We start from the raw sequence: 27,251 nt of genomic DNA on the forward strand, positions 1-27,251 counted from the left end.
AATCAACTTGTAAGCCACCTGGATAGCATTCTCGGAGCTGGTTAGGTTTAACTAGGGTGAAGTACACCAACTTGTGTGCTTGACTACAACTACCCAAACTGAAGTATCTCCATTTTGTCTGTTTTCTGATGAGCCGGTGCAGTGCAGCAGTCCCCCCCCCCCCCCCCCCCCCCCCATCCTCTGATGTCCTCACTCTTGTCCCCATGACTGAGGGTCAGGAACAGTGAGATCTGCAGGAACTGCCAGAAACCAAAGTCTTCAGCTGCATCTTTCTTCATATTGAGGTACTGTGCCAACCCGATTGAGAGAACTTGCATCTCGCGGTGAAAGTTTGTGGAACTTTCCCAACTTGCAGGCCTAATCAGCTTGTGACCCAACATGATTCTCTTTCGTACAAACTACTTCTGAGAACATTGGCAAAGACTTAACCGTTTACTACAAGAACTGCTCTTTACTATCCAGGACACTAGCCCATTGACTTTGGCCTAGGCCTATTGAACTGAATAGAGTCTTCTAGTGAACTGAAACTATTTACACTGCTTAAAGTATTTGTGATCTATTATATTAACTTGTGCCTTTTACTCCCATTCAAAGTAACAAATGCCATTTTGCTCCTATTTCAGGGGAGCCTTTTTTACTTAGACTTATTGGTTCAGTACTGAAGTTTGTATAATAATGTGCCTCCTTCTAGTGAAAGTTTTCTAAATGATTGCGTAATCAATAAGTTTTACCACCTTACCACAATAAGTGTTAGAAACCTTGAGTATAAGTGTCTACTTGGAACCACTGTGATTGTAAGACCTCTAACATCCTTGTACTACTCTCATTCCCCCTTGAGATGAGCCTGGCTGCTCGGCCCACTACCAAAAAACTGTGTAGTACAGATTTATACCAAAGGTTGGTTTTGCTTACACCTGTAGTCCTAATTGTATGTGGTGGTCCCAGAGGGTACTGCATGCAATTGTGCCTAACAGCGGCCATTTTGAATACCTCCCTTAAAGCGCGGTTTTACATCAACCAGCAGGGCGAGACACTCTCCTCTCCTTATGGATCTTTCCATACTAATTTGGGCTGGACCATCCAGTACATTTGGCTCCAGGCGCCACACATCCCAGGTCACCTCCATGTGATCGCAGATAAATTCAGTTGCCAGTTGGCATCAGTTACAAATGTGAGATGAACAACAATATCAACTCCAATTTTTCCAGCAATGGGGCTTGCCAGAGGTGGTCCTCCCTGCAGCATGTGGGTCAACATGAAAGCTTAAGCTTTCCCCTCATTGCCTCCTATCTATCGGTCGCTCTGTAAGCACATTGAACCGTTGCCAAAGCAGCTACGTGGGCTTTCCCACCAGCTTTTGGTAAGCATTACTGCTTGGACCTGGGCTCCAAAGCTGATGCTCAATTCGGCCAGGCTGTTTTTAAAAACCTTTTTCAGTAAGAAGGTTCCATCCACCTGTATTTCCTTTGAGTGCTTGGTATACGCCTACGTCCCCATCCCCTTTCCTCCATACTGTAGGCCAGTCAGACCCAGTTCAGGACAGAGCCGCAACAGGGGAGACTACGCAAACAGCACATCAATTCAGGATAGAGACACAAACTAACCAACCCCTACTATTTCCCTTTCTGCATACACCTCTCAAACTCCAAACCAAACACAACCAAAACCTACAGCACAACAAACTGCACAAACCTCACTACACTGCAACAAAACAAACGCACTGCCTTGCACCACAGTACATGACTACCAGCCGCAAACACCCCAGGCCCAGCCAACGGACCCACCGGGCTGAGGTCGCCAACAGCACATCACTGCTCTCGTGCACTTTTCCTGCTTCCTCCCACTAACTCAACCTCCCCTCCCGTTTCAGAGGCGCCCAGAGCGCCAAGGGACCACTCCGGTGGTGATAGCGCGCGGTACAAATGTCCTTTAACATTAACATACTTTTGGGAGATTAACAAAGTTACTCACTGTAGTGACTATCTTACTCCTAGTCCATAGTCCCCTTTCCTCCATACACCTGCCATCCCCTCTAATAAGTACCTCTATTATTGCTTAAAGATCTCAGACCTGGTGATATAAAAGGACTGAAGGGCGATATGCTTGGCGGAGCTCCGGAGGGCAGGGTTATGGCCACGTGCGTTAATGCGTAAAGAGGACATATTTTTCAATTTGATGCTTTTTTACAAAAGTGCTCCTGTCCCGTCCCACAGGACAGAATGTCCCAAAAGTATGGATGGAAGGGGACTGCGAACTAGGAGTAAGATACTCACTACAGTGAGTAACTTTGTTAGTAGCGAATACGATATTTCAAACGTGGGGTCATCCAACAGTAAACCTCTTTGCCACAACACACTATGTCCTCAGTTTGTGTCAAAGCAGGGTCAGGGTCTTCAGGCCCTGGGAGATGCCCTACACCTGGATTGGTCTAACCTAGCACTTTATGCATTTCCACCTCTTGTCACAGAAACAAGCTATGATTCTTATAAGCGTCATTCTGGCTGCGCCAGAGTTGGTTTCCAGACCTGAGTTAGTAGGGACTTCCCAATTAGATCTCCCATCATCGCGGTATCTGTCTCCAGAAAGGGCAGAGTCTTCATCCTTCCCCTCAATTGCTGAACTTTAATGCTTTTTTTTTTTTTAAAACTTTATTTTTGAAATTTTACAAAACAGTAGAAAACACATGTGCACCATCAGGGTGCACTAACATAGCAAAGTAAAGCAGTGGGAGAGAAACGAAAAAAAGGGGGAAGAAGTGGGGAGGGGGGGACAGGGAGTAGAAAGGGGTGGAGCAAAGCAACAAACTCATACAACATTTCCCTCTCCCGAACACGACCGCGCAGTCACCCCCCCCCACCCCGCTCACAGCTACAACAACTGGTATCAGGACTTTCCTGGTTAATTGTTAATCATCATTAAGGCACTCCTCTGTAGTGTATCTAGACCCTACGGTTCTGTTTCAACCTCAGGAGCTCTCGGAAGTAGAGGGAGCTGCACTGTTTAGCAGATATGTAATATACGGCCCCCAGATGTCAGGGGGTCGTGCATGCAGTGGCAGGGTCCTTATGAATTCACTCTCTACATCCTGGCAGTAGGTAATATCTTTTTTCCAGTCTTCGATTTTGGGTAGAGGGCCCCGGCTCCAAGCCATGGCTATCCGCCTACGAGCCAGCACCAGGAGGAGTGCTGCCAATCTGCGGGATGCAGGACGTAGGTATTTCGTTAGGCCGAGGAGGGCCGCCAGCGGTAACGGGGCAACTTGTTCCCCGATAACATCAGTGACAAACTGTAGGGCTGAGATCCAGAACCGCTGGATTCCGGGGCAGTCCCATGCCAAGTGGAAGAAGTCGGCATTTGCCGCCATACAACGGTCGCATTGAGCCGACACCTCAGGGTGATGACGGTGCTTCCTGGCAGGGGTGTAGTATGTCTGGTGCACATAGTTAAAGTGTATCAATTTGTATCGTGTGTTCACCGCGACTTTCTGGGTTTGACGTAGAATGTAGGACCAATCCCCAGGCTCTATCGTCATCTGGAGGTCTGATTCCCACCTTTGTTTACTTCTGGCATTGGGTGATCCGGTGTCTGCTATCAGGGATCGATAAAGTGTCGAGACCAACCTCCCCTCTCCCCGGGCCTGGATGGTGTTGTGCAGTAACTCCCACGTGGGGGGTTGTATAGGAAAGGACGGCATTATTTTTTGTAGGGTATATCGCAATCTGAAATAAAGGAAGACATCCAAAGAGGTGGTACCGCCCCTATCCTTGGCCATCTGAGGCGTCAGGAATGTGCCGTCTGGGAAGAGATCCCCGAGGGAGTGGACGTTAAGTTTGTCAGCCCATATTAGAAATACCTTCTCGTTGGTGAGGGGGATACCGGGGATGAACCTGATCGGTAGAAGAGGGGAGTATCGTACGGTCACCCCATATTTGGTGGCCATTTTCTTCCAGATCGCGTACGTAGAAAGGACAGTATTTAAGGTGTTGTATGGAACTGGAATTTGACTGATGATAACGGCACTGAGCAGGTTGGGAGAGGCCAGTGCGCGCTCCACCTGCACGTGGGGGCGCACAAAGTGGATTGTGTACCAGTGGCTCAGAAACTGTGCCTGGGATGCCCAATAGTACTTCTCGATGTCCGGAAGCGCAAGGCCTCCTTTTGACGTCGGCAGGACCAAGGTGTCGTATGCCACGCGCGCTGGTTTGCCGGCCCATAACAGTTCTAGCACTGTGGACTTGATTTTTAAGAGAAAGGATTTGGGGAGGAGTAGCGGGATATTGGTAAACAGATATAGAAGTTTGGGGAGAATAACCATCTTTGTGAGGGAGGCTCTGCCCCACAGTGTCAGTGGAAGCATTTTCCATCTATGCACTCGTTCCCGAATGGAGGTGAGTGTGGATACATAGTTATCTTTATAAATCTCGTGGTGGTTACGGGACATGAGTATACCCAGGTATCGTACCCCAGAGTTCTCCCATTTAAAGCCATAATCGTCAGTGAAATGTACCGTATGGGGGGTCAGAGGGAATATCACAGATTTAGAGTAATTGATTTTTAATCCCGACATTTGCCCAAATCTTAATACTTCCCGCATAACTGGGTTCAGATTCTCCTGGGGATTGCCGACAAATAGTATAACATCGTCAGCGTAAAGAGAGACAATCAATTTGTGTGGTCCTAATTGGAGGCCTCTGTCTATATGGAATTCGCGTAGCCTGGAGGCCAGGGGCTCCATGATAAGGGCAAAGATCAGAGCCGAGAGCGGGCATCCCTGTCTCGTTCCGCGTTCAAGTGAGATGTGTGTGGATCTGGTGTTCCCTAGGGTAATAAAGGATTTGGGGCTATTGTACAATAATGACACCAGTTTGATGAAGAAATTGCCAAAACCCATTTGTCTAAGCGTTCTTAACATGAATGGCCATTCTACAGAGTCAAACGCCTTCTCGGCGTCGAGCAGCACCGCCACTGCCTGGTGTGATGGGTCCAAGGCCTCCATGACGCCAAACAGACGCCTGATACCATAGGTGGTGCTGCGCCCTGGGATGAATCCAGCTTGATCACCAATCACCAGAGCCGGCATCAGGGGGAGGAGTCTGGAGGCAAGGATTTTGGCCAGGATTTTGTTGTCTAGGTTGATCAGGGAGATTGGCCTGTAAGATGCACATTCGTCAGCGGGTTTGCCGGCTTTGTGTAGCAGAATAATATTGGCTTCGCGTGATGTCGGGGGAAGACATCCGCTTTCGATGGATTCTTCATACACACATAACAGGAGAGGGGCGAGAGAGGATGCGTAGGCCTTGTAGAACTCACCGGTTAGACCGTCCGGACCAGGTGCCTTGGAGTTCGGGAGAGATTTTATTGCTTCCAGTATTTCCTCCGTTGTTATTGGGGCATTGAGGGGTTCTCGGAGATCTGCCTCCACCCAGTACAGTTCGGTATCGTCCAGATACGCTTGCAGAGCCTCAGAGTCCGAGTTGGGTCTAGAGCTGTACAGGTCCTGATAGAAGTCTCGAAATGTCTTGACGATGTCGACCTCTGAATAGACACTCTGTCCCAGCGCGTCTTTCACACATTCCACCCGGGTCGGAGTTTTGTCCACTGACAGTAATCGGGCAAGCAGGGCTCCCGGCTTCTGACCCTCTCCATAGTGCCGAATCTGGTGACTCCGTCCCAGGAATTTGAGCTCTCTGTCCGCTGTTTCTCTGAACTTCTGAAGCTCTTCTTTCAATTCTGCTTGGATTTGTGGGTTTGGATTTGAAATGGCCTTCCTCTCGAGGTCTTTCAGGCGGGATTCGCTGTCTGAGAGTTCCCTACGGATCTGCTTCAGCACACCATTTTCCTTACCCAGACAAATACCACGCACAAAGCATTTCAGCGTCTCCCAAACGACGCCACTCGCCCTGACTGAACCTTGATTCCTCTCAATGAAGGACGTTATTTCCTCACGCAATTCATCAGCAAAGACTTTGTCTGAAAGCGCACCTGGCTTGAATCTCCAATGTAATCCAGGAACCGATGTGCCCACCATGGAGACGTCAAGTGTAACCATTGAGTGGTCGGATAGCGTGCGTGCTAGAATTTGGCTGGATCCCCAGGCAAACGGACAGTGGGCTGAGGCCATGATGTAGTCTATCCTGGAGCTGGTGTTGTGAACAGGAGAGTGGAATGTAAAGTCCCTCGCGTCTCGATTGTGATGTCTCCATGTATCGAGCAGGCCGAACGTCTGACATATCTCTCGAATCTGCCCGCTAGCTTTGGAGCGATGTCCAGTGGTGTTATGCGATCGGTCTAGGCTGGGGTTCATCGGTGTGTTGAGGTCTCCACCCCATATGATAGTTCCTGCGTTGAATTTCCCCAGTTGGGTCATCACCCAGTTGAAGTTATCGGGCCCATCGGTGTTGGGAGCATAGGAGTTTACGATCACCATTTCTTTTCCCGCAATTATTCCCCTCACCAGTAGGCTCCTGCCTTCAGTGTCCTTCACCGATTCTATGAAACTGAAGTTAGTTCTCCTATCAATCAGGATTGCGACTCCCCTGGCAAAGGATGAGTACGATGAAAAGTACCTGTGGCAGCCCCAAGACTTGGCCCAATGCGATTCCGATGTCGGCAGGAGATGGGTCTCTTGAAGAATGGCGATGTTAACCTTGTGTCTACGGAGACATTGAAGGATTTTCCTGTTCTTTGCCGGCTGGTTGCCGCCGCGAATGTTCCAGGTTGCGACTTTAAAAGTTAAGGCTGGCATTCCGAAAGCCGGGCAAAATCACGCCTGTCAGGATGTGCAAGTGAGAGTGGTGCCTTGAGGTAGTGGAGTAGCTGAGTGTTGGTTTCCAGGCTATCCGAGTTGTATAACAGCAACGATATGAGGTGAGAGCGGGGTGAGCGAAGCGGCCGCGTCTGGCCTGAGACCCTCCCATGTGTGGGCAACCCCCAACTGGCCCACAATAATCCCCCCATAGAGAACAAAGTTACAAGCGTAGCCGCGCTAGGGGCACTGGTAGCCCACCAAGAGGGTACCGGGCTTCCTACGGAATTTCGTTCCTGTGGTGTGAAGTGATCGAGGAAACTGAGGGTGTGCGGGCCTCGACCACTGGTTGCTGCGATTGTGGACTACGGAGGGTCCCCCCTCGCTCGCTCCTCGCGACGGGGTCTCGGATTGTTCCCGCCATGTCTGCAGCCGTTTCGATCTAGGTAGTCGTTGGCTTCATCGGGGGAGTTAAAGAATCGTGCCTTCCCTTCATGTTGGATCCGCAGTTTCGCTGGGTATAGCATAGAATACGGGATCTGATTGGCTTGCAGGCGACGCTTGACTGCCATGTAAGATCTTCTCTGTGTTTGCACCGCCTGTGAGAAGTCTGGGAAGATTTGAATGGAATCGCCGTCGTGTTGCAGGTTCCCCTTATCTCTGGCTGCTCTGAGTATGGCGTCGCGGTCTTTGTAATTTAGAAGCCTTGCGATGATTGGTCTGGGGTGTGCACCGGGCACGGGCCTAGTGTTCGGGATTCTGTGTGCTCTTTCTACCACGAAAAGTTGAGACAATAGATCTCTGCCGAAGAGAGCTATGCACATCTGTTCCACAAAATCTTCCATTTTGCCTGGGATTTGTCGCTCCCTCACCCCTATGATTCTGATGTTGTTCCGGCGGGAGCGACCCTCCAAATCTTCATTCTTGGCGCATATCACCTTCATTTGGGTTTCGAGCACCGAGACACGAGACGTTAGCGCCACTGATCCATCGTCTAGGTCGGACACACGTTGTTCGACGCTGTCGAGTCGATCGGCTTGTTTATCCAGCCTGTGCTGAAGCTGGTCGACCTTCGATGACAGAGTGTCCAACTTGCCTCCCAGGCCGCTGATGCCGGCTTTTAGGTCCATCAGAATTTCCCTTATATCAAAGTGTGGGCCTTGGCCCTCGGTTAGCATCATGTCGGGTAGCGGGGAATTGGGCCTGCTGCTGGTCGTGGGCTTGGCCTGTGAGCTGGCCTCGAAGGTCAGTTTCTTCTGGTTCCGATCCACCTTCCCCATGATGATTCGGGGAGAGTGCCCGCAGCGAGTTAAGGCTGTCTTAGTCCGGATGATTACACAGTGCCTTTTGGAGCCCGGTGCGGGGAGTCCCCGCCGTCGGAGTTTGCCACAGGTCTTCTATGTGCGCCGTGGCGCAGGGCGCGGGGCGGGGGCCCACAGCGCAATCCGCGGCCTATAACAGGGTGTCCGGTCCAGCCATCCTGGATTACGGTTTATATTCAGGGCCTGCGCCGCCGGGGTCTGCTCGTTTTCAGATGTCCGGGTCTCCGCCCCCGAGCGGGTGGGTGCCGTAGGAGGTTCTGCCGGGACTGGCACCGCGCCCCCGGTCCTCGGCCCGCGCGTGGATGGTACCCCCGTCTCGTACACCAGGACTGCTCCACAGCTCGGCCGGCCCTCGGCGGGGGCCGCACAGGTTGGGCCGCGTCTGGCGGCGGAGCAGGCCGTCTGTCCCCACCTGGGCTGTCTCGGGTCTCAGGCGCTCCCTCCGCGGTTCGCTCGACGGGTCGCCGTGCGGGACGGAGACCTCCTCGTCCGGCGAGCACCAGCACGCACACGTCCGCCCCGCCCGCGCGGCGCTTCTCCTGGTTCCGCCGCCGCGACCTCCGCCAGGCGCCCGCCCCGCCGCTCCGCCCAGGCGTAGGGGCCGCACCGCTCAACTCGCCAGGCCGCCGGCCTCAGATTTGCAAGCGAATATCTCGGGCTGTGGGTGAGTGTCCGGGTCAGGATTTATCTTGAAATGATCAGTGGAGCTTCGCGAAGGTGCGTGGCCGTAGAATGGGTCGAGTCAACCACCACAGGAGCATCGATGTCACAGGATTCATTAGAGCCCTACGGAGCCCGTTCAAGAAGCGGCCATCTTGGTCGGCTCTCTAGCGCCCTCTAACTTTAATGCTTGGTTACCGAGAAATGTGCCTTCTCTCACTTAGTTGTCAAAACAAAATCGAACAATCCTGTCACCTTCCAGGAAAGTTTTACAAGGAAGCAAGATCATAGCAAATGGTTACGATTCGGTCACAGGCCTCTGGTAGGCAACCTTAATTCTCTAGAGACTTCCTTTGATGTCTTGTCCTTCATGTCTCATCTAGTTTCTATAAGTGTCAAAGTAGACACTTGCAAACCATACCTCATCTGCTATTGGAGCATACCTAATCAGAGCGCGAAAGTCTTTCTCTCACAGCATTTCGTAGGTACTTTGAGGACCTATGTTTAAATCCCCCGGTTCGTGAACCTCCTAGTTAGTAGGGACCTTAACATAGTTTTCAGATCTAATGCAAAAACCATTCGAGCCTATGCCATCATGTGACTAAGAACTCAACCTGGAAAAAAGCCTCTTTAGTAGCCATTAATGCGGCTAGGATTCGAGAGCACCAAGCTCGCCTCAAAGGAACTTTATATTCCATGAGGATAGTCCTTTGTACGGTCCCCTCCTTTCAACCAATGGCGGTTTCCAATTTTCATTTAAATCAAGAATGTCTTCATGTTTTTCTTCAACCGCATGCTTCCGCAGCCGAGGAGACATTACATGATCTAGACATTGTAAGAATTTTGAGAAGACCAAACCGTTCAGGAAAGCAGACCAGCTCTTAATTGCTTACAGTGGTCCCTCTCTTGGAAATAAGGCAGGTAAAGCTTCCATCGCTAGATGGGTTATCTCCTATATCTTGAAAGCTTATGATATGAAAGGGCTTTTTACTCCGCAGACACTTTGGGCTCATTCCACAAGAGCCAAGGCAGCATCCGTAGCCTTTACTAGGCATGTTCCCATTGCAGAAATCTGTAGAGCTGCTAACTGGGCTACCCCGCTTGCAAGCACTATGCTATGGATGCATCCTCTAGAAATGATGCTAAATTTGCCCAAGAGGTGCTGCGCACCTTGTTTGCTTGAATTCCGTATATGCGGTCTCCTCCACCCTTATTTTAAAGCTTTTTAGTCTGGTCTCAACTAGTTGGGCAGGATGGAGAACCAGGGCCAAGGAGAAATGAAAAATTAACTTAATGGTGAATCAAGGTCTTAGTCTGGGCTCAGGTTCTCCCTCCTTCACGACACCCGCCCAGTCATCTCCTATAGTAAGCATATACTATCTACCGCCATCAGCGGAACCAGGAACTGGGTGTGAAACGTTGGTGACGTAGGGGGTAAGGTGTAGGCCTGGCGGGCGTATGGGCGCACACGTGACAATGGCCATACACTTTAAATTTTCTTAAAGTGACAGCGCTGATCGTTTGCAGCAAGCTTTTTCCAGCCCGCCTGCATATGCAGGCGTACCCTACCAGTTGTAAACGAGAGGGAGCCTGGACTAAGAGAACCTGAATCACCATGAAGGTAATTGTTACTATTTGCAATACTGAAGAATGCGCAATGCCCAGAGTTTGCCTCCATGTCATGGCCATTACGTCTATAAGGAGGGTGAGAACTGCAGGTGCTAGGTTCAAGTTCAATCTGTAACCATTCACTAGGACAAAGTGGTTATTTGCACCCATCTCTCCCAAATTCACCTCAAAGTTCAATTACAGTCTATAGAACGTCTGTCTTCCAAAACCCGGCAAATTAAGCAGAGAGAAGCCTCCATACATTAAATGTCAAGAGCTGTATTGTATTACCCAAATAAAACTAAACCACTATGGGAAACATACTAGTCCTTTGTTTCCCTTGCCACTGGAAGTGAAGGGGCTCCTGTCTCAGTAAGCCATTTAAAAGTGGATTGTGAAATGTATCCAAATGTGTTATTCGAATGGATTGCGTCGACCCAAGTATTCCTCATGATATTTGTATCCAGCTGCTTTGGAATCTTTTCTTCTTGGCAGAGGACGCTGTGCATCTAGACTGTCTACCTGATGTCCCTTGAGGGCATCTGTGTCAGTGGACGTCATCGACTACATATTCAACATGCTGCGCTCGTTGGCTTCAGTTCTGTCGTTCCGTGATGGCTCCGAGAATCACGGCACGCTTCAGTTTTCTTCAGAAAACTGTTACAAAACGGCCTGGTCTTTGACTTCTACTACTCGGACTGGCTTCAAAAAGTGCCTAAAATGCGGCACCAAGATGTTGGTTACAGACCTACCTAAAATATGTATTTTGTGCCTGTGCATTGACATGAACTCTGACTGTCAATCTGGTCAGTCGATGATGGGTAATCCCTAAAAAAGCATACAGCTAAATTGTCAGCGGGTAAACTTGTTCCAAAATCCCCTTCCACACCTTCGAAAATTGCGTCTACCAAAGAGTCTCGCGATTCGCCTCCCCATGAAAAATCAAAGTAACGATCTCACACCAGGCACTCCTCCTCTTCCTCTAGAAAGTTGAAGAAAAGGTGTCATAGCTCACCTTCTTCCTCATGCTTCTCAGGAAAGAAACATAACCTGCCTGACTAAATCATCGACTAAGGATGAGTGGGAAAATGTCCATAAACAAATGCTTAATCTTTGAGAATGAGGCCCCGTCCTCAAAGCATAAAGGAAGTGGCCATGCCCCAGTCAGACTAGCATAAAGCCAAGGCAAAAACCTGTGTGCCCTCAAACCTGGGTCATCAGCCTCAAACACTTAATTTGTAGGGGAATATCCCTAATATTCCGGACTGTTTTATCCGAGATGAAACCAGGATCAGGGAATTGCATTTTTCTTTACAAACAGCTAGTGGGGTCGACACTGCCCCTGAATTAGATTTTGGGAAACAAGATCCAGCTGAAAATGCTGATGCATCCTACAGAAGTCTGATTACTAATTTTCTAGACTTATTAGATTGGATAAACCTGCTCCACCATTTGAGCAGGATGATCTCGCTGATCTATTGGACAAGGTCCACAAAATGACCCGATACTGACTTTTCGTAGCACTATAGAGAAGGGTAATTACGAACTAGGAGATTCTAGAGTCTAGTCCTGCAGTAAATAGAATTTTCCTGAGATAATACAGGCCATCCAGTAGCGACCCAAGCTACCTGTTTAAACATCCAGTGCCAGAAAACGTAGTGTTTCAGGCAGCTACATCCGCCTCCAAGCAAACTGCGTACCCTACCATCCCTCCAGATAGGGATGATCTACTGGTTGATACCTGGGCAAAAAGATCTTTTCTGTGGGTTGCATGGCCTAGAAATCTTCGACCTGTGCATTAGCAGAATGTACATTCACCCTGTGGGACTGCATAGCAATGGCGGCTGATCACATCCCTGAAGGTGTGGCAAGAGACTGCTTCTTGAACCTGATAAGGTATGGTAAGGAGACCATGTGTGAATCTCTGCAATCGGGTCTGGACACTGCTGACAGAATCATCAGGATCATGGCAGCAACCACTGTCCTACACAGATTTGCGTGGTTGAGTAAGTCTGGGTTTTCACCTGATGTACAATCTAGACTCCAACATGCCCTTTGACGGCTCGCACTTATTTGGTAATAAGGCTGACAAAAGCCTTGAGAAGCTGCAGACCTCCAAGGTGGCAGCCTAGTCCCTTGCAAGCAGCCACAGCCTTTTCAACCCAGCAGATCATCATGAAGGGGCGAGTACTTTCGCTACTACTCCATTGGAAGAGCGAGAGAACAGGCTAGTCAAAGAAGATTCCCTTGTGGTAGAGGGAGAGGTGCAAAGCCTACCCAAGCAGCAGCGTCTTTACCATCAGCCGCTGCTTTAGCCACCTCAAAACCTGAGGTCTTGACTCTCAACCCCCTGGTTGGAGGCTGACTGTCAGCATCTGAAAGAATGGCAAGGTATTACTTGGGCTGCATGGGCACTGGAAACAGTAACCCAAGGTTACTGCCTCCCCTTCACACAGAGACCTCTGGATCATCCACCGGGAAGCCATTTCCTAAATGTTCCAGACCCATTCCTGTCACAGGACATTTTGACCCTGCTAAAGAAAGATGCTATAGAACCTGTACCTGTGATGGAGAGGCACAAAGGATGGTAGTCTCTGTAAGGAAGGTATGGTATCAGCACTGATACATAAGTGACAGTTCAAGGTGTTTATTGAACTTCAATTGGGGTTTGAAAAACACCTATCTAATCCTAAACCTATAGATGGGAGCAAGCAACGACCATCAAATAACACAGCCTTAGTGGTGTCTTTTCAAAATAAAAGGGCCCATTGCCAATCCTTCTAAATATAGTGTGGGAAACAAATTTTCAAGAAATGTCAGGATATTCAAGCCGCTGGCTTCCCTTCCCCATGTTTTCAGCACGAGAAAAGCGGCACTCTAGCTTAGCACAGTCTTTGGCTTCTCTAGCACGAGTGTGCAGTTCAAAATTTCAACATTGTTGGAACCAAGGACAGTACCACAGCAGTTGGCTCCTCGCCTTGATTATTGACGCAGGAGGGCCACGGGTACTGCCGACACAATGCAGGATTCCTCAGCCAGGTTTCCTGGTCTTGTGCTGTCTATTATCGGGGCTTCATGAAATTGTTTCTTGTCAAAAAGGTCAAAATGCAGGTAGGGTGTCTGGGGTCCAGTGAAGGGAACTTTAGGGTTAGGGTACGAGTTAAACTTGCTACCAAAAGTAGCCCAAACTTTCACAGGTCTTGTGCAAGCAAGTAATGGCAAAGCCAGAATTGTTAGAATAAAGGTTTATTATAATCCATTGACTTATAATGGGAGTATAAGGGTAGGTAAGAAGCTCTGTAACTCGCCCCTCGTACTCTTGAGTGTTCCCCAGACTTGGCAGGATAAGGGAAGAGGGTCCGAGGTTGCTTTTCCCGCCGAAAGTCGCAGTCCTGCATACATAGGGGTTGCAGGTTCTAGCTGATTTCCGGTTGGTGTCATTCTCTTGCAAGGACTCTCGATGGAAGATTGCAGCAAAACACGATGTAGGACCATTTGGTGGTCACTGCCGCGGTATCCAGTCATTGAATACAAAGCATTGGAATGCCAAAAGCATCGCAAAAAATGCATCGAAAAAAGCATTGAATGCATTTTTTTCAAAAGTAAATGTTTTATTTGAATTTTAAAAATAAAATGTAAAAAATAAAATCCTTCGATGCTTTTTTTTTCATTGCTCTTTTTTACATGCTAAGGCAATCGATGCTTTGGCATTCGATGAAGTCACTATAAACCCACTGCAGCATGGCGATGCAAAGGGACTCTGCTGCTGCGAACTGACTTTCCCCTCTTGGCTCAGGTCCCTTCGATGCTTGGATGCCAATATTTCATAGAGGTCAGTCTCGTAGGCCCAGCTGAGGATCCCCCCAGTTCCAGGCCGAAGGTTGCAACGGTGACGCCAGCAGCACAGTAGCCCCAAATCGAAGCTGGTCCTCCACGGGGCGGATCTGGGTCACTTCCAAAGGCTTTCTTTGGCAGGGCACCAAGCGGACATCTGGAATGGATGTTACCTCCACTCCAAGGGTCGCAGCTCGTTCGCAGGACTGCTAAAGATCACGAGTAAGGCAGGGCTCCTCCAGGACAGCTCGGATCACTAATGAGGCCTGGCATCCATTTCTCAGGCCCTCTTGGGGCCAGGCTCATCAGTAAGGAAAGACATCTGCTTGAGGAACTACTTTATTTAGGCTTTCAGCCAACATGGAGGCATCCACATAGCTTGATTCCTAGAACCAAGCTATGCAGTCTAGTGTTTTGGGTGTGGTGGCCTAGGGACTACTTTACCTGGACTACTTTACAGTGGCTATTTAAACCACACCCGAACAAGACAACACACTTCTAGCAACGTGCTGCTCACCGTGTCCAGCTTTCTCACGAGCCTGGTGAATTCCAGACCTGCAGAAAAACCAAGAACATTGTTGGCAGCCGAATCTTACCTGCATTCATCATCCTTCATTGCTCGCAGCTCCTGGGCAGCTCTGTTGGTGGAGTTCACCGCCTGGATCGAAGGACCTGAGAAAAAGGAGAAAGACCTCATTAAAGGAGGTAGTGGAGACCTTACTACCACAAAGCGCTTAAAGACTTGCCTGGTTGGTTGCTTTTCAGCCGGCATAGCTCCGGAACTCCATCTGCGCTGGGAACTCACCGCGACCTACGAAAAGAGAAAAGCACAGGTCAGTGAGGACAAGACATCGCTGCGCTACGCAAAGCGCCTCCTTACCACATCATAGCGCTATAGCGTGCCATCTCCCGGTGAGAATCGGCATATCCAGTTCTCCAAGCGGACACTCCGCGCTCCTAGGGAGATGGAGACATTTAGAACAGAGAAAAGGCATGCAAGAATTACGACGCCATCAATCGCAATAAGACCTACCTGAAAGACACTACAAGGGCAGCAGTCGGTGAAGTAACTGGACCGCCCGCGCCCACACAAGACAACGCGCCCCTGCCCAGAGAGCAGGACGGAGAGCCCGCCGATTCCGAGAACCCGGAGGGGCTGGAAACACAAGGGAGGTGGGGGAAAACTTACCTTGGTCGCCCAGTCCTAATAGTCTTCATTTCCAGGCGGAATCCCAGTGACACCGAGACCACACCAGGGAATCATTGGGAAGGGCACCAACGACCAACTGGCTGGGTGGCATTCCCGTGGATACCAGGTGAGCGTAACAGATCTCTGAAGAAAGGGTGCAGGGGTTTTCTTAACCTAAAAGCCAGGTAAGAGCTGAAGCTTCCACTAGCAGGATTAACACCCCAGCAGTGGTCCAATCAGGACCACTGGCTCGAACACTCGTGCATACCACCCAGACACACTGAAACCAGTTTGTTTGGGACCAGACAGTCCAGCCCACATCCTGCCAGCAAACCCCCCAGTAGCCCGCCAAAAGCTTCTACTTTCCCGGGCACTGGAAGTTCTTATAAGGATTTTCCTGGCCTCTCCGGGTTAGGCTAAAGAACAAGATGGCAAATGGACAAGCAAAACCTCTTGTGGCATGGCCATGTTTGACCAGTAGCCAGTTAGTAGCCAAACGCTGTAAACGCGGTATGGCTAATGCACAAAATCCCCAAAAGTGGGGAAAGTCACTGCTGCCACCAGCTTATCCTTTAAGCACACCTAGAGTAACCAAAAATCCTCTTGAGTGTTAGTCTAGGGCAAAACAAAGTGTACCCCATTGTATTGCAGTGGAAGCTGCATTGCACAATAACTTAACACACGTGATGCAAAGTAACCAAAAGTAGTAGAGCAGTAACACGACTAAGGGAAATGAGGTCTCCCAGGACTGACCGCCTGAAGGACGTGTCAGTTTCCCCATGACATTGGAGCAAAAGCCAGGGCAGTGAAGCTTAACGCTTCACTGTACGGTAGAAAGTACAGGTCTACCTAGTAGCAAGGGGGGTGGGGGAGGGCATACCACCTCACCCAGGTGATCCAACCCCAGGAACTGGATCCAAAAGCTATGGCCATGTCCTGGATGATTGGTCCCCGACTACTAGTGGGTGAGACACCTTATGATTTCTCACATCTCCCTAGTTCCCAAGTCCAAGGACTTGAGAGAGTTCCTCAGGAAGGACGAGTTCAAGATGGTTGCACTTTTTCAGATCCTTCAGGCCCTCCAGCTCCAGGATTGGATGGTATCATTGGACCTTCAGGATGCTTACTGTCATGTGCCAATCCATCACAAGCACAGAAGTACCTGAGGTTTGCCGTTTGCAGTTCTCTTGATCAATTTTGAGTTCTGCCTTTCGGGCGGACCTCCACCCGAGGGTTTTCACCAAGTTAATGGCTGTTGTGGCAGCTAGCCTCGGGAGAGGGATGCACGTCTACTCCTACTTAGATGATTGGTTGCTCAGGGCACATTCACCTGAACAATCACGAACATCTCGGCGTAACCTGCCACTCGCTTCAGACTGGGCTTCTCCCGCAATTACAAGAAGTCCCACATGAAACCATCTCAAAGACTGGTTCATTGGAGCAGTCCTGTATGCCTCCCAGGGAAAGGCCTTGCCACCAGAGGTGAGGGCTCAACACACACTGCAGATGGTAAGCAAATTCTAGAATGCCCAGCGTCTACCAGCCTATGACTTTTTGTTGCTTGGCCTCATGGCATCCTGCATGTTCCTGGTGCCAGAGGCTCGCCTGAGAATGATCATCCTTCAATGAGTTCAGGACACTGGTCTCAATTCTCAGGTAGGGTCACACAGGATCTCCTGAGGTGGGCCTGCAATGACTTCTGAAGGGAGAACCTTTCTTGCAACCATGGCTGGAGATAACGGTCGTAACAGACGGGTGGGGTGGGGAGCCCATGCCAACGATTTGACAATCGGCGGTCGGTCTCCATCAGAGTCCAAACTACCCATCAACTTTTTTGGAGCCAAGGGTAATCGGACTGGCACTGAAGACCTTTCTGCCTGGGGAAAGAATATCCTGATGTTGGACAACAGTGGCCATTTACTACCTCAAGAGAGGATGGGGTGGGTGTACGGGTCACTACAACTGTGCAGAGAGGCAATGCAGCTCTGGGCAATTGGAGAACAAATCTCCATCAGCCGTTCACCTAGCTGGAGAGGAACACAGCAGTGGACTCTCTGAGCAGGCAGAGCAGTTTCCCACAAATGGGAACTAGTTTAGGAACTCCTTCATGTGATCTTCACCCTTTGGGCAACCCATGAAGTCGATCGGTTTGCGACCAGTGCCAACAGTACTGCTTCAGGGAATTTCCCCAAAAGGAGCGCGAGGAGACCCGCTTGTAGTGGACTGGGAGTTTCCACTCCTGTATGCATTTCCTCCAGTCCCGATCATTCCTCAAGTCATCCGGAGATTGAGAAAGTTTGTGAAAATCCATGATCCTAATTCCTCTGGATTCGGCCAGAAGGATGTGTCCATCTGCCCACCAATAAGTCTTCCACAAAGAGGACCTTCTATCGTGAGAGTGGTTGCATGTGTTAAAATCGGGCCAAAAATGGGCGTGAACACAAAATATCGCAGCAAAAAGGCTGTGGTTTTGCCGCCGCATTCCATGTTAAGGATGCGGAGGACATCCTTGGAACCATTGTACCATTTAAGGGGAGCGGGAGACACCCCGCAACACCCGCTCCCCTTAAATGGTTTAATGGGGTACACCTTTAACATGGCAAACCACAGCATTTTTGCCGCAATTTTTTGTAAAGGCGACATTTTTGCCGCGATTTTATCACTGCATACCGTGAGAGTAGAGTCCAGTTCTCCATCTAGAGGTTGAGACACTCCACCTTCATGCATGGTTTCTGAAAGGTTGAGCTCTTAGAATTGGGACCTCCTGGATGACTTGATGGCGATTTTGCATTCGGCCAGGCCAGCAAATACCGCTGCTGTTGGAACAATTTTGTAGCCGGTGTAAGGAAAATGATGCAGATTCTACTAATGTGATATACCAAGGTGTTATCTCTCCATTATATTTGGCAAATCTGGGGCTCCTAGCATCACTTTCCATATTCAAGCGCACCTCCAGAGGATTTGTATTTCAAAATACCCTTAATTCAGTTTTCTAAGTTTCAAGTCCCAACCTTGGACCTTAATCTAATTTCTGATGTGTGCTCCTTTTTGAGCTGCCGCATTCCTGTCCATTAAGGTTACTAACACTTTTTTTTTTTTGTCCTTCGCTTCAGCCTGCAGGCTTTGTGTTGCAGGCCTTATTTTGAAAACTTCTGATTACAATTTTTTTAGAAGGATATGGTTTTGCTAAAGGTCAAATGATCATTCCTACCGCAAATTGTTTCCGATGACCATTTAGTATAGAAGATTGGGCTTCTGACTTTCTTTCCTCTTCCTTACTAGGGTGAGGTGGTGTAAAGACTTCATAGGCTCTATTCTAAGAGCTCTAGGTTTCTATATTTCGAGAGTCAAAATTGCTACATGACCAACAGTTTATTGGCTAGACGGGACATAAAATGGGTTTATCGTTTAGCAAACAAACTCTATCGAGATGTACAATACTGTTCATGTCACAATTTTACAGGTTAGCTGGAAAAGATCCCCCAGCAGGCTTAAGGGCTCATTCCACTAGGAGCATGGCAACTTCCTCTGCCATTTAGAGGGGAGTTTCTGATAAAAGATGTGAGGCAGCCACCTAGTCTACAATTCATACGTTTACATGCCTCGAACGAGGGAAGATTCGGGAAGGCAGTTCTATGCTCGAATCTTGACAAGTAATACAATAAAAAAATTCATACACCCTCCAAATGTAATACTGCTTTGGGAGTCTTATGTTAAGATGAGGAATACGTGGGAGGACACAATCCAATCGAAGAATGAGTTACTTACCCCTGGTAAAGTTCATTTGATTGGATGTCCCTCCCACATATTCGTCATCGACCCTTCCAACCGACCCCGCTGTTGAATTTCCAGACTGTAAACTGTACTCTTTAGAGTCTGATAAATTAAAGGCACTTGGAGATGGTAATTCTGCATATGGGTAGAATGAAAACAGAACTGAAGCCAACAGGCGCTGTGCATGTTATATACTCTGTCAACTGAGGCCCTTGAGGAACATTGGGTCAATGGTGTCAACGCACAGCGCCTTCTGACAAGAAGAAAATGTTTTTCTGAAGCAGCCGAAGCTGGATACAAATATCATAAAATGAGGAATACGTGGCAGGAACATCCAATTGAAAAAATGTCACCAGGGGTAAGTAACTTGTTCGCTTTCAAAGTGAACTTTAACCTTTACGCCCAGTACGCACACTTCTTGAGGCACAGAGGACTTAAGCTTTCATTGCAATGTACCTTAGGTGCCATTTGCAAAGCCGCTACCTAGAGTTCAATTTACACCTTTACAAAGCATTACTGGTTAGATACACATTTTAATAGTAATTCACAGGTGGGTCAGGTTGTGTTGAAACCTTTTTGCTGCTGGACCTTTGAACATCCCACCACCTAGTACTGCTTGCTAGTATATGCACAGCATGAGATTCTAAGCAGATCCACGTGCCTCAGAGGACATACATTACTTACCGTAATTTTATTTCTGATGCTTGTATTCACATGTGCCTGCCCTTCCTCACCTCTTGGCGTTGAAGGCACATAGACGGCCAACACCTTTATCTTCTGTACTCACGCATACTTCACGCTCCCTCTAGTCCGAAACCAATCTGCGGGATCTCGACGGATCGTGGGTACAATGCACATCACACAGGGATAGTATTACATGCACACCCTGTCGACATCACTTTTCAAAACTCTAACGAGATTGCAATACTCTGCACCTTCCTACTAGATGTCAGCATATGCACAGCATGTTAATCTATAAAAGCAGTTGAATAAAGGGGCTAAGACCCATCACCCCAAAAGCAGCTGGGGTTCTGTCAGTGAGGTATACTGGAAGTTACTTTGAAATCGATTGAGGGGAAGTTGCCGAAAGTAAACCTTTCCTGAACAGTTACAAGAACTACTGATGACTCCTATATTCAAAATAGGAACTTGTCAGACGGTAAAATTCAGGTAAAAGTACTCAAGGTATTTCTGCAGCAGTTTAGCGCACATTTTGTAGATGTGGCTAACGTCTGTCCAGTGCAGCAGGGTACTATTATCCAATGGACTGATTGACCAAATAAGAAAATGTACATTTTTCAGCATTTAAAAGTGCAGTTCTTCTGGCTACTATATTTATACCCACCCCTCATTGGTGAGAGGTATTTGGCTATTGAAGAGTGAGCAGTAATGGTGTGCGTTTTTATAAATGTGGCAAAAGCAATCTGGCATTCATGTCAATCGATGAGTGACTTTTAGGTCCATCTTTTAGCTTGCAACTTGGGATTTCTCACACTGCTTGCTCAATAAAAGCAGATGGTTAAATTTGGTAGTTGGCATAATCTGCCCCATTGTAGCATTATGCATAGTTTATTTGTCTGAAATGTTTACCAACGGTTTTATTTTACTGTGTTTTTTAAATGTTTAATCCAGTTTGTTTGTTTTTGTATTGGAGCTTCACTTTTCAAATCTGAATTAAATTAACCGAGTGATGTTTATCCCCTACAAATAACGATCAGAGCATCATTTTGGGCCAGGGGGAATGACCTTGAACGAACGCTTCACTAAGTACCTAAAAAAAGGAGCCGACCAGGAACCTACAAAAACCAAGAAGAGCCCAGAAATACACAGGTAAGTTGTTGGGTTATTTTATATATGAATGTGTCATTTGTGGAATTGTAGAGTGAATGCTTTGTCATTTTAGCCACTTCTGATATACAGTGCAGTTTCGGAGCTCAGGTGGTAGCATGTTTATACCCATCTCAGAAGGATGACAAAGCATTGGTATGAGCTAGCTTTCCAAAAACTTGATCAGGGTATTGGGATGGGTGGGGGTTGTCCTGGATTTTTCTGACCAGGAAATCCTCTGCTACTGAATTTAACATCTGATAAATATGACTTCAAATATGACTTCATCCCTGTAAAATGTTCCTTCATAAGCAGTCTCCTGTGTATTTAGTTTCTTGCTGTGTCTTTTGCTCCTGCCTGTTGTGCAGATTAACATTTTGACTCATCAGTGTAATCTCTGGCTCTCTGGCCCAGGGCGCAAGTGTCCGGGCACTGGATCCTGTAACATTGTGTGGAACAAGCCTTTTGGCTGCATTGTTAAACTGTTCCTGAGCAAATCCTCGAACTGCTTCAGTGAGTACCTAACCCTGGGCTATTTGTCTCATTTCCTATTAGCGGGCCCCTCGGGTCTGTGGTAGGGAGGGTCTGAAGGTACTCTACAGCGACTCACCATTGACCGACTTTGGCCTTAACCCTGCTCTGCTTCCTTCCAATGCCTTCTGGTTGTCGAACCGGAACTCAACAGGTTGTCCTCCAATGTCCTATGGGTTTACACCTTTATCTGCACCTTTGTGGTAGAAAGCGTGCCTATCTTTTCCCTACAAGTGCTTCTCCTTGGATGCCTGAAGTTACACAAGACTGGAATTTTCCACCCACTTTTACTGTACATTAAATCATTTGACTATCCATCTCTCTATGGAAATGTGAGTTAGTTTACAACTGCTGTTTGGTATAGCGCTATTTCCTGGAGTGTAATGCGACCATTGAGATCTAGTTTTGTGAGCATAAATGTAATTTACCTTTGATCCTCTGGGCATTGTTGGCAAGGTGATAACCTCTCTTCCTTCTAGGTGCTATATTTAATCTATACTTTACGTTTGTGATAGTTTTGAACTACAGGTGTGTGGAATTGCTGTGTATTCATGCATTGGCATTTTGCGTCTCGGTCTTGAGTATGTAAATGCAATTGACTGTCAAGACTTCCCTTACCTTTCGATGTACCATGCTTACCACCAGTTATTAGTCTAACACATTGCTTTGCAGTGGGTATGGTTGCCAATAGTGCTCCATTTTTCTACATGTACTGTTACTGCCTGATGTGTAACCCTACGTACTTGTACATGTCATTCTACAATTGCACAATTAGTAACTATAAGATTGAACATTTTTCACTATACCAGTGTTGTAGTGTATTTTCTGGTAACTTTTAGGAATAACTTGAATTCACTGCCAGAATAACGACAGAAGCCTTAATGCAGTCATTGCTACCCTGAGAGCGTTTGGTCTACCTTTTTGTTTGGGATCCCAGTCTTGCCAGTAGGTTAGATAGGTTTGCATACCTCACCACTGGACTATAGTGATGTGGCACTTTATCTCGAGTCAGACCACATATTGGTGAACGTGACTTAGAAGGAAAGTGTTCTGGTGTGAAGGAGTTATTGCAATGTACAGTTCAGACTTACAAGATTATCTAGGCAGGATGTACATTTCTCCGGCATGGGGTCTGGCATGGATTCACGTGCTCATGAATATTCCCCGTCGGGCTGGGAATCCTTGGTAAAAGAAAAGTTTCACTTTTGTTTATAAACTGACTTTCTCCTATAAACCAATCACTGAGCTCTGGGTCATACTGCCACTTCCAATGACTGCCCTCTCCCTAAGCCCATCCTCTGGCAGCCATTTTCAAATTTCGGTAAAAATCTGAAGTGTTGGGAGTCCTCACGTATTGCTGTTTGAGCTTTGTTTTTTTTTTTAGTAGGAAAACTGTTTCGGTCGATCGAGCCCATGTGCTCCATCTTTTATCCATCCGATTTAAGGGACCTCGTTTTTCGGCAACTTTCATCACCCCTCAAGGGCAGAAATCGAGTGTTTCTTCTTGGAACTTTCCAGAAGTCCATCTGGTCTACACCGCTCTGGATCATGTTGGAGGAGAAAGACGGAGCTTCCCTCTTCAAGCTGTGCACCAGCTGCGGTTTGCGAGAATGCGTTCACGGATGACCAGCATTCCCAGTGCCTGTATTGTCTACACCTGACGCACAAGGAAGAAGATTGTGAGATCTGCCTTGGCTTCTCCAAGCGCTCGATGGATCGGCACGTCCGGCTGGCGATGTGGCTCGAGGCCAGGGCCTCTACCCTGCGTGGTTCACAGCGGCATGCCTCATCAGGATCCAGCCAACCAGAGCGGGCTTCTAAGTCCTTTGTGGGGGCTCCATCTGTGGGGGCCCCACGACAAGGCCAAGCACTGGGATTTTGCTTCTGTTGGGTTTGCCGTGCAAGTGGGTCCCACGATGGTCGGGGCGTATTCGCCGTCTCAATCTGCCTCGATCTTTCTCTTTGTCCAAGAGAAAGTCGGCTAACCCAGGGAAGCTGCGGCAGAAACCGGAGAAGACCGAGCGGGACAAGTTGTCTGACCTGCACGTGAAGGCCCAGGTGATCTAGGCCAAAACGCCCTCATCCATCGAAATGGTCGCTGCTGCCCTCTCAAAAGCAAAAGGGGCTGTCCTGGTGGTGGCCTGAGTGGCTCTTACTCCCAGGTCGGGAGGCTTCGTCCAAGCCAGTAGAAAAGACACTGGAGAAGAGTATGCTAGATCTTAGCCCGAGACTGACCTGAAAGGGTGCAAAGAACTCCTGAGAACTGACATTTCTTCTTCCGAGGAGGATGAGATAGTTTCCGTCCACAAAAAAGGGGGTGGAGGGGCACAACCAAAGATTATTGGTTCTCGGGTTCAACTAAGCACCCTATTTTAATTAATGTCCATGTATACTTAAAACTATAATTATGTCAAATCTCTGTTGTAATACTCTGGTCTCTAGGCCACCAGAGACAATTAAGATACTATCCAAACAAAAAAGGGTTGTTGCCAACAGTAACCCCGTCTCGCACTACTAACGGGCTAAAGCCCTGTAAATGTTTAAGTGTAGAACAATCTTACACCATAGAGTAAATGTAAGCAATAGCAAACAAATGATGCTAAATAATTGTAAATATAAGACTTCAGGAAAAACTCCAAATTAAAGACTTTTTAAAATAATTTTGGGCTGTTGGGTGCACCCTTCGTTGTCAAGAAGAAATGAGTAAATAGAAAACACAACAATCATTAAAGAATGTAAAATTAAATACAAATTTTCCATAAATCCAATTGTGATATATTCACATTCAATACAATTTAGAATGCCAGTTACAATCAGTGACCAACACCATAGTGTCACACATGTAAAGATGTACATATAAAACAATTCAAGGAGAATTCACAATGTCCAAATAAGCGCAAATTATTGTTAATCTACGGCTAACACGTTTCATAATCTGTGTCCATCTTCAGGGCATTTGAGGCTAAATGATACAAGAGGTAAATGTACTTGGTGACATGAATCATAAGAGCAACTTCCTATTTAAAAGTAGTGTAGTGAAGAAAGTCAAAATGTGTACTGACCTGTTTACATGTGTTGCTGTTTATTTTATATCAAACATAGAACCTGCACCGTAACAATGAGGTCCAATACATGTTTCCATACTTTACTACATGGGGACAAATTCAAAACACATTGGTAATGTGTAACCTTGTAAATATTACAAACCGTAGAATGCTGGAACTCACCCGCCTCGTGGAGAGAACCTGCTGGGCGGGGGTGTAGCTGAAAGATTAGCTGTCACAAGCTCAGGGGACACTAGGATGATGGATGCAGATGCTAAGAAGTAACGTGGCAAACGAAGTGATGTTTAAGAGCGCCATCTTGTTTAATTGAAGTACTCACATATATTCATGTAACTAGAATAAGTGGTACATCCGATGCTACCCTTGAGTAAAGACAGCATGTGTTAACTCCATAGCTCGTGTAAGGTAAAATCACGTTGCCGCCAACATTTACTACGGCTAAATATCGTGAGGTGCGAATTACAGGATCACGTAGTGCTGCCACACATACTGATAATGAAATACGGGCACTGAAATCCATGATTGCACGAGTTCTTACCTGTAAAGTGTAGGATTGTCTTCAGAGCCGGCTTGCTGACGCTCTGTTTATGTGGCGGTCTGCCGTTCCACCATCTGTGTGTGGGCAAATTGACGTTTGCTTGCGTAATACTCTATAAAAATGAAGATTAGGCATTACCAAAATGGAGAATCAAGTTCTCGATCCATTGACTTCTTGGAGTCTTGCAATTTGACAACATTGTCAGTCGTTTGTAGGACCATGTCTGTTAATTCCCGCAATAGTTTAGTGAAGCAGGTACACCTGTGTGTAATAGTTGAACACTAATGACAGACACTTCTGTGAACCTAATGTTACATGGTTAATATAAGACTGTCTTGATATACCAGAGTATCAGCCCCTACCTCTTAACTTAATATATCCTGTGGTAATTCACAGCCCGTAAGCCGTGCTAGGACTCAGTCTAAATCTGCTGAAGTTTCAATGCATGCCTATAAATTGAATGCTATGTAGCTATATTTGTCTGCCTGATTGTGATTGAGCCCACAACTCAACGTGGTGAGTTCGGCCCAACAGGGGTAGGCAAATAGGGTGATTTGGCATGACTGGGCATGCAGGGTGCGAGGGCAACAGACCTGGTGGTCATGGCGCCCCGCGCCTGCTGCCCTCGTGCAAAGATTTAATGTACCGTAGCAGGTTAGATTCCAAGGTTACACAGGACTGTTTGGGCTCCCTAGTGTCTCAATGAGCTCAAATCACGTGTCCCTACTATGACAATTATCTTGGTATGCTCGCGGGTTGATGTAGACCCACTCGGCTTTAGAATGTGCGCAAGTAATGCATGTTCCTCCTAGAACCTGAGCCTTGCCATCTCCCGTGGTTGTGTAATTATGTACTGCTATATAAGAATTTCTAAAACGAAACCGGTATATTGGAATGCCTTCACATGCTCCCAATCTCTAAGAATCCTAGCACCCTCACTTCAGGGCTGATTGAGAATGCAGATTAAATGTTGCCACTCTTTTAGTCGCACATTTCTCTGGGTAGATGTGCACCAGGTGTGCAATAAGTCTCCCCGAGGTATCGGAGGATAAATGTAAGGCTTGCAAACTTTTCAAGCCAAAAATACAAAAGGTCAGAACAAAGTATGTGGTTGTGTATCCAGTGCAGTCGCAAGAATCGGACAAGTCGCACACTGCAGCAGTTGACTTCGAAGCAGAGGAGGTAAGTATCTGCTTTGAAAAATTCCAAGACGCTGAACCACGGAGGAAACGTCCGTTTCCGTGTAGTTGGTCCCCAGCTCCAAAGGGTGGACCTAAAGTGTTGCTATGGAAACTGCACCTGGTGACTCAAAGGCTGAACATATTAAACATAAAGAGGTGTGACTGAAGGAGAGCGTTTAAATTACAACTACAAAATCACTGAAATGCTTGTCCTATTCGGCGCCGAAACGAAGTTACACGTGCAGTGTTAAATCTGTGTCGGAGCAGAGTTAAACTCCTCCAAAGAGTTGAGCCAAACATGCGTGTAAACATCACCAACACCCCCAAAAAGTTACTGAAGGATAATGCAACTTAATAAAGGCAATGCTAAGGAAAGGATTAGTAGATTAAGACTTGTAAGAGGAACCAAATCTACCCTTCTACAAGTGCATGGACAAAACCAGCATCTCAAACCATGAATATGGTAATATCCTTTATGGATATTAAAGAAACATCCCATAAAACAGGAGAGCTCTTCAGAAAGTGGCCCTTTTTAAAAGGTCTAGGGTGCAAGAGACTCCGGTTAAGGTAGTCTACAAGAGGATTATTCAGATCCGGATTTAAATTCTGAAAACTTTCAATTTCTATACCGATCTGTAGAAGCACCAGTAACATCCTTGTTCAGACAATTCGTGTTTAATCTTACGTATTGCAGCATAAACATTTGGCAATGACACAAATGAATACAATACAAAAGCCAGTAGTCCAGAATGTGCCTTTATTAAAAGTTAGCCCTTAATTAATATGGTACTATATGGTACTAACTAAACCAGTCAATTCAAGGGTTGAGAAAAATATAAGCCTGCAGACCCATTTTACAGACTGGTGTCCCGATTCCCTAGTGGTTACTACCTCTTGCCATTTTCAATTCATGAATTCCCACCAGACGTATGCAATTCTGTGCTCTCTGGAGGAAAGCATCCGCCACTTGTGTATGC

The 27,251-nt window shown here is 47.3% G+C and overlaps 1 protein-coding gene across 3 annotated transcripts in view; it reads left to right on the plus strand.

The window, feature by feature from the left end:
• THRAP3 (thyroid hormone receptor associated protein 3) overlaps positions 1-27,251 on the plus strand; it is a 422,162-nt gene that overhangs the window by 255,071 nt on the left and 139,840 nt on the right. For all 3 annotated transcript variants that reach the window (XM_069622622.1, XM_069622623.1, XM_069622624.1), the window contains one exon: positions 20,851-20,962. In XM_069622622.1, the coding sequence (XP_069478723.1) occupies positions 20,851-20,962 (112 nt within the window). The remainder of the gene's footprint in view (positions 1-20,850; positions 20,963-27,251) is intronic.

This window comes from Ambystoma mexicanum, chromosome 11, assembly GCF_040938575.1.
Source record: "Ambystoma mexicanum isolate Mex_15411 chromosome 11, UKY_AmexF1_1, whole genome shotgun sequence".
Lineage (NCBI taxonomy): Eukaryota > Metazoa > Chordata > Amphibia > Caudata > Ambystomatidae > Ambystoma > Ambystoma mexicanum.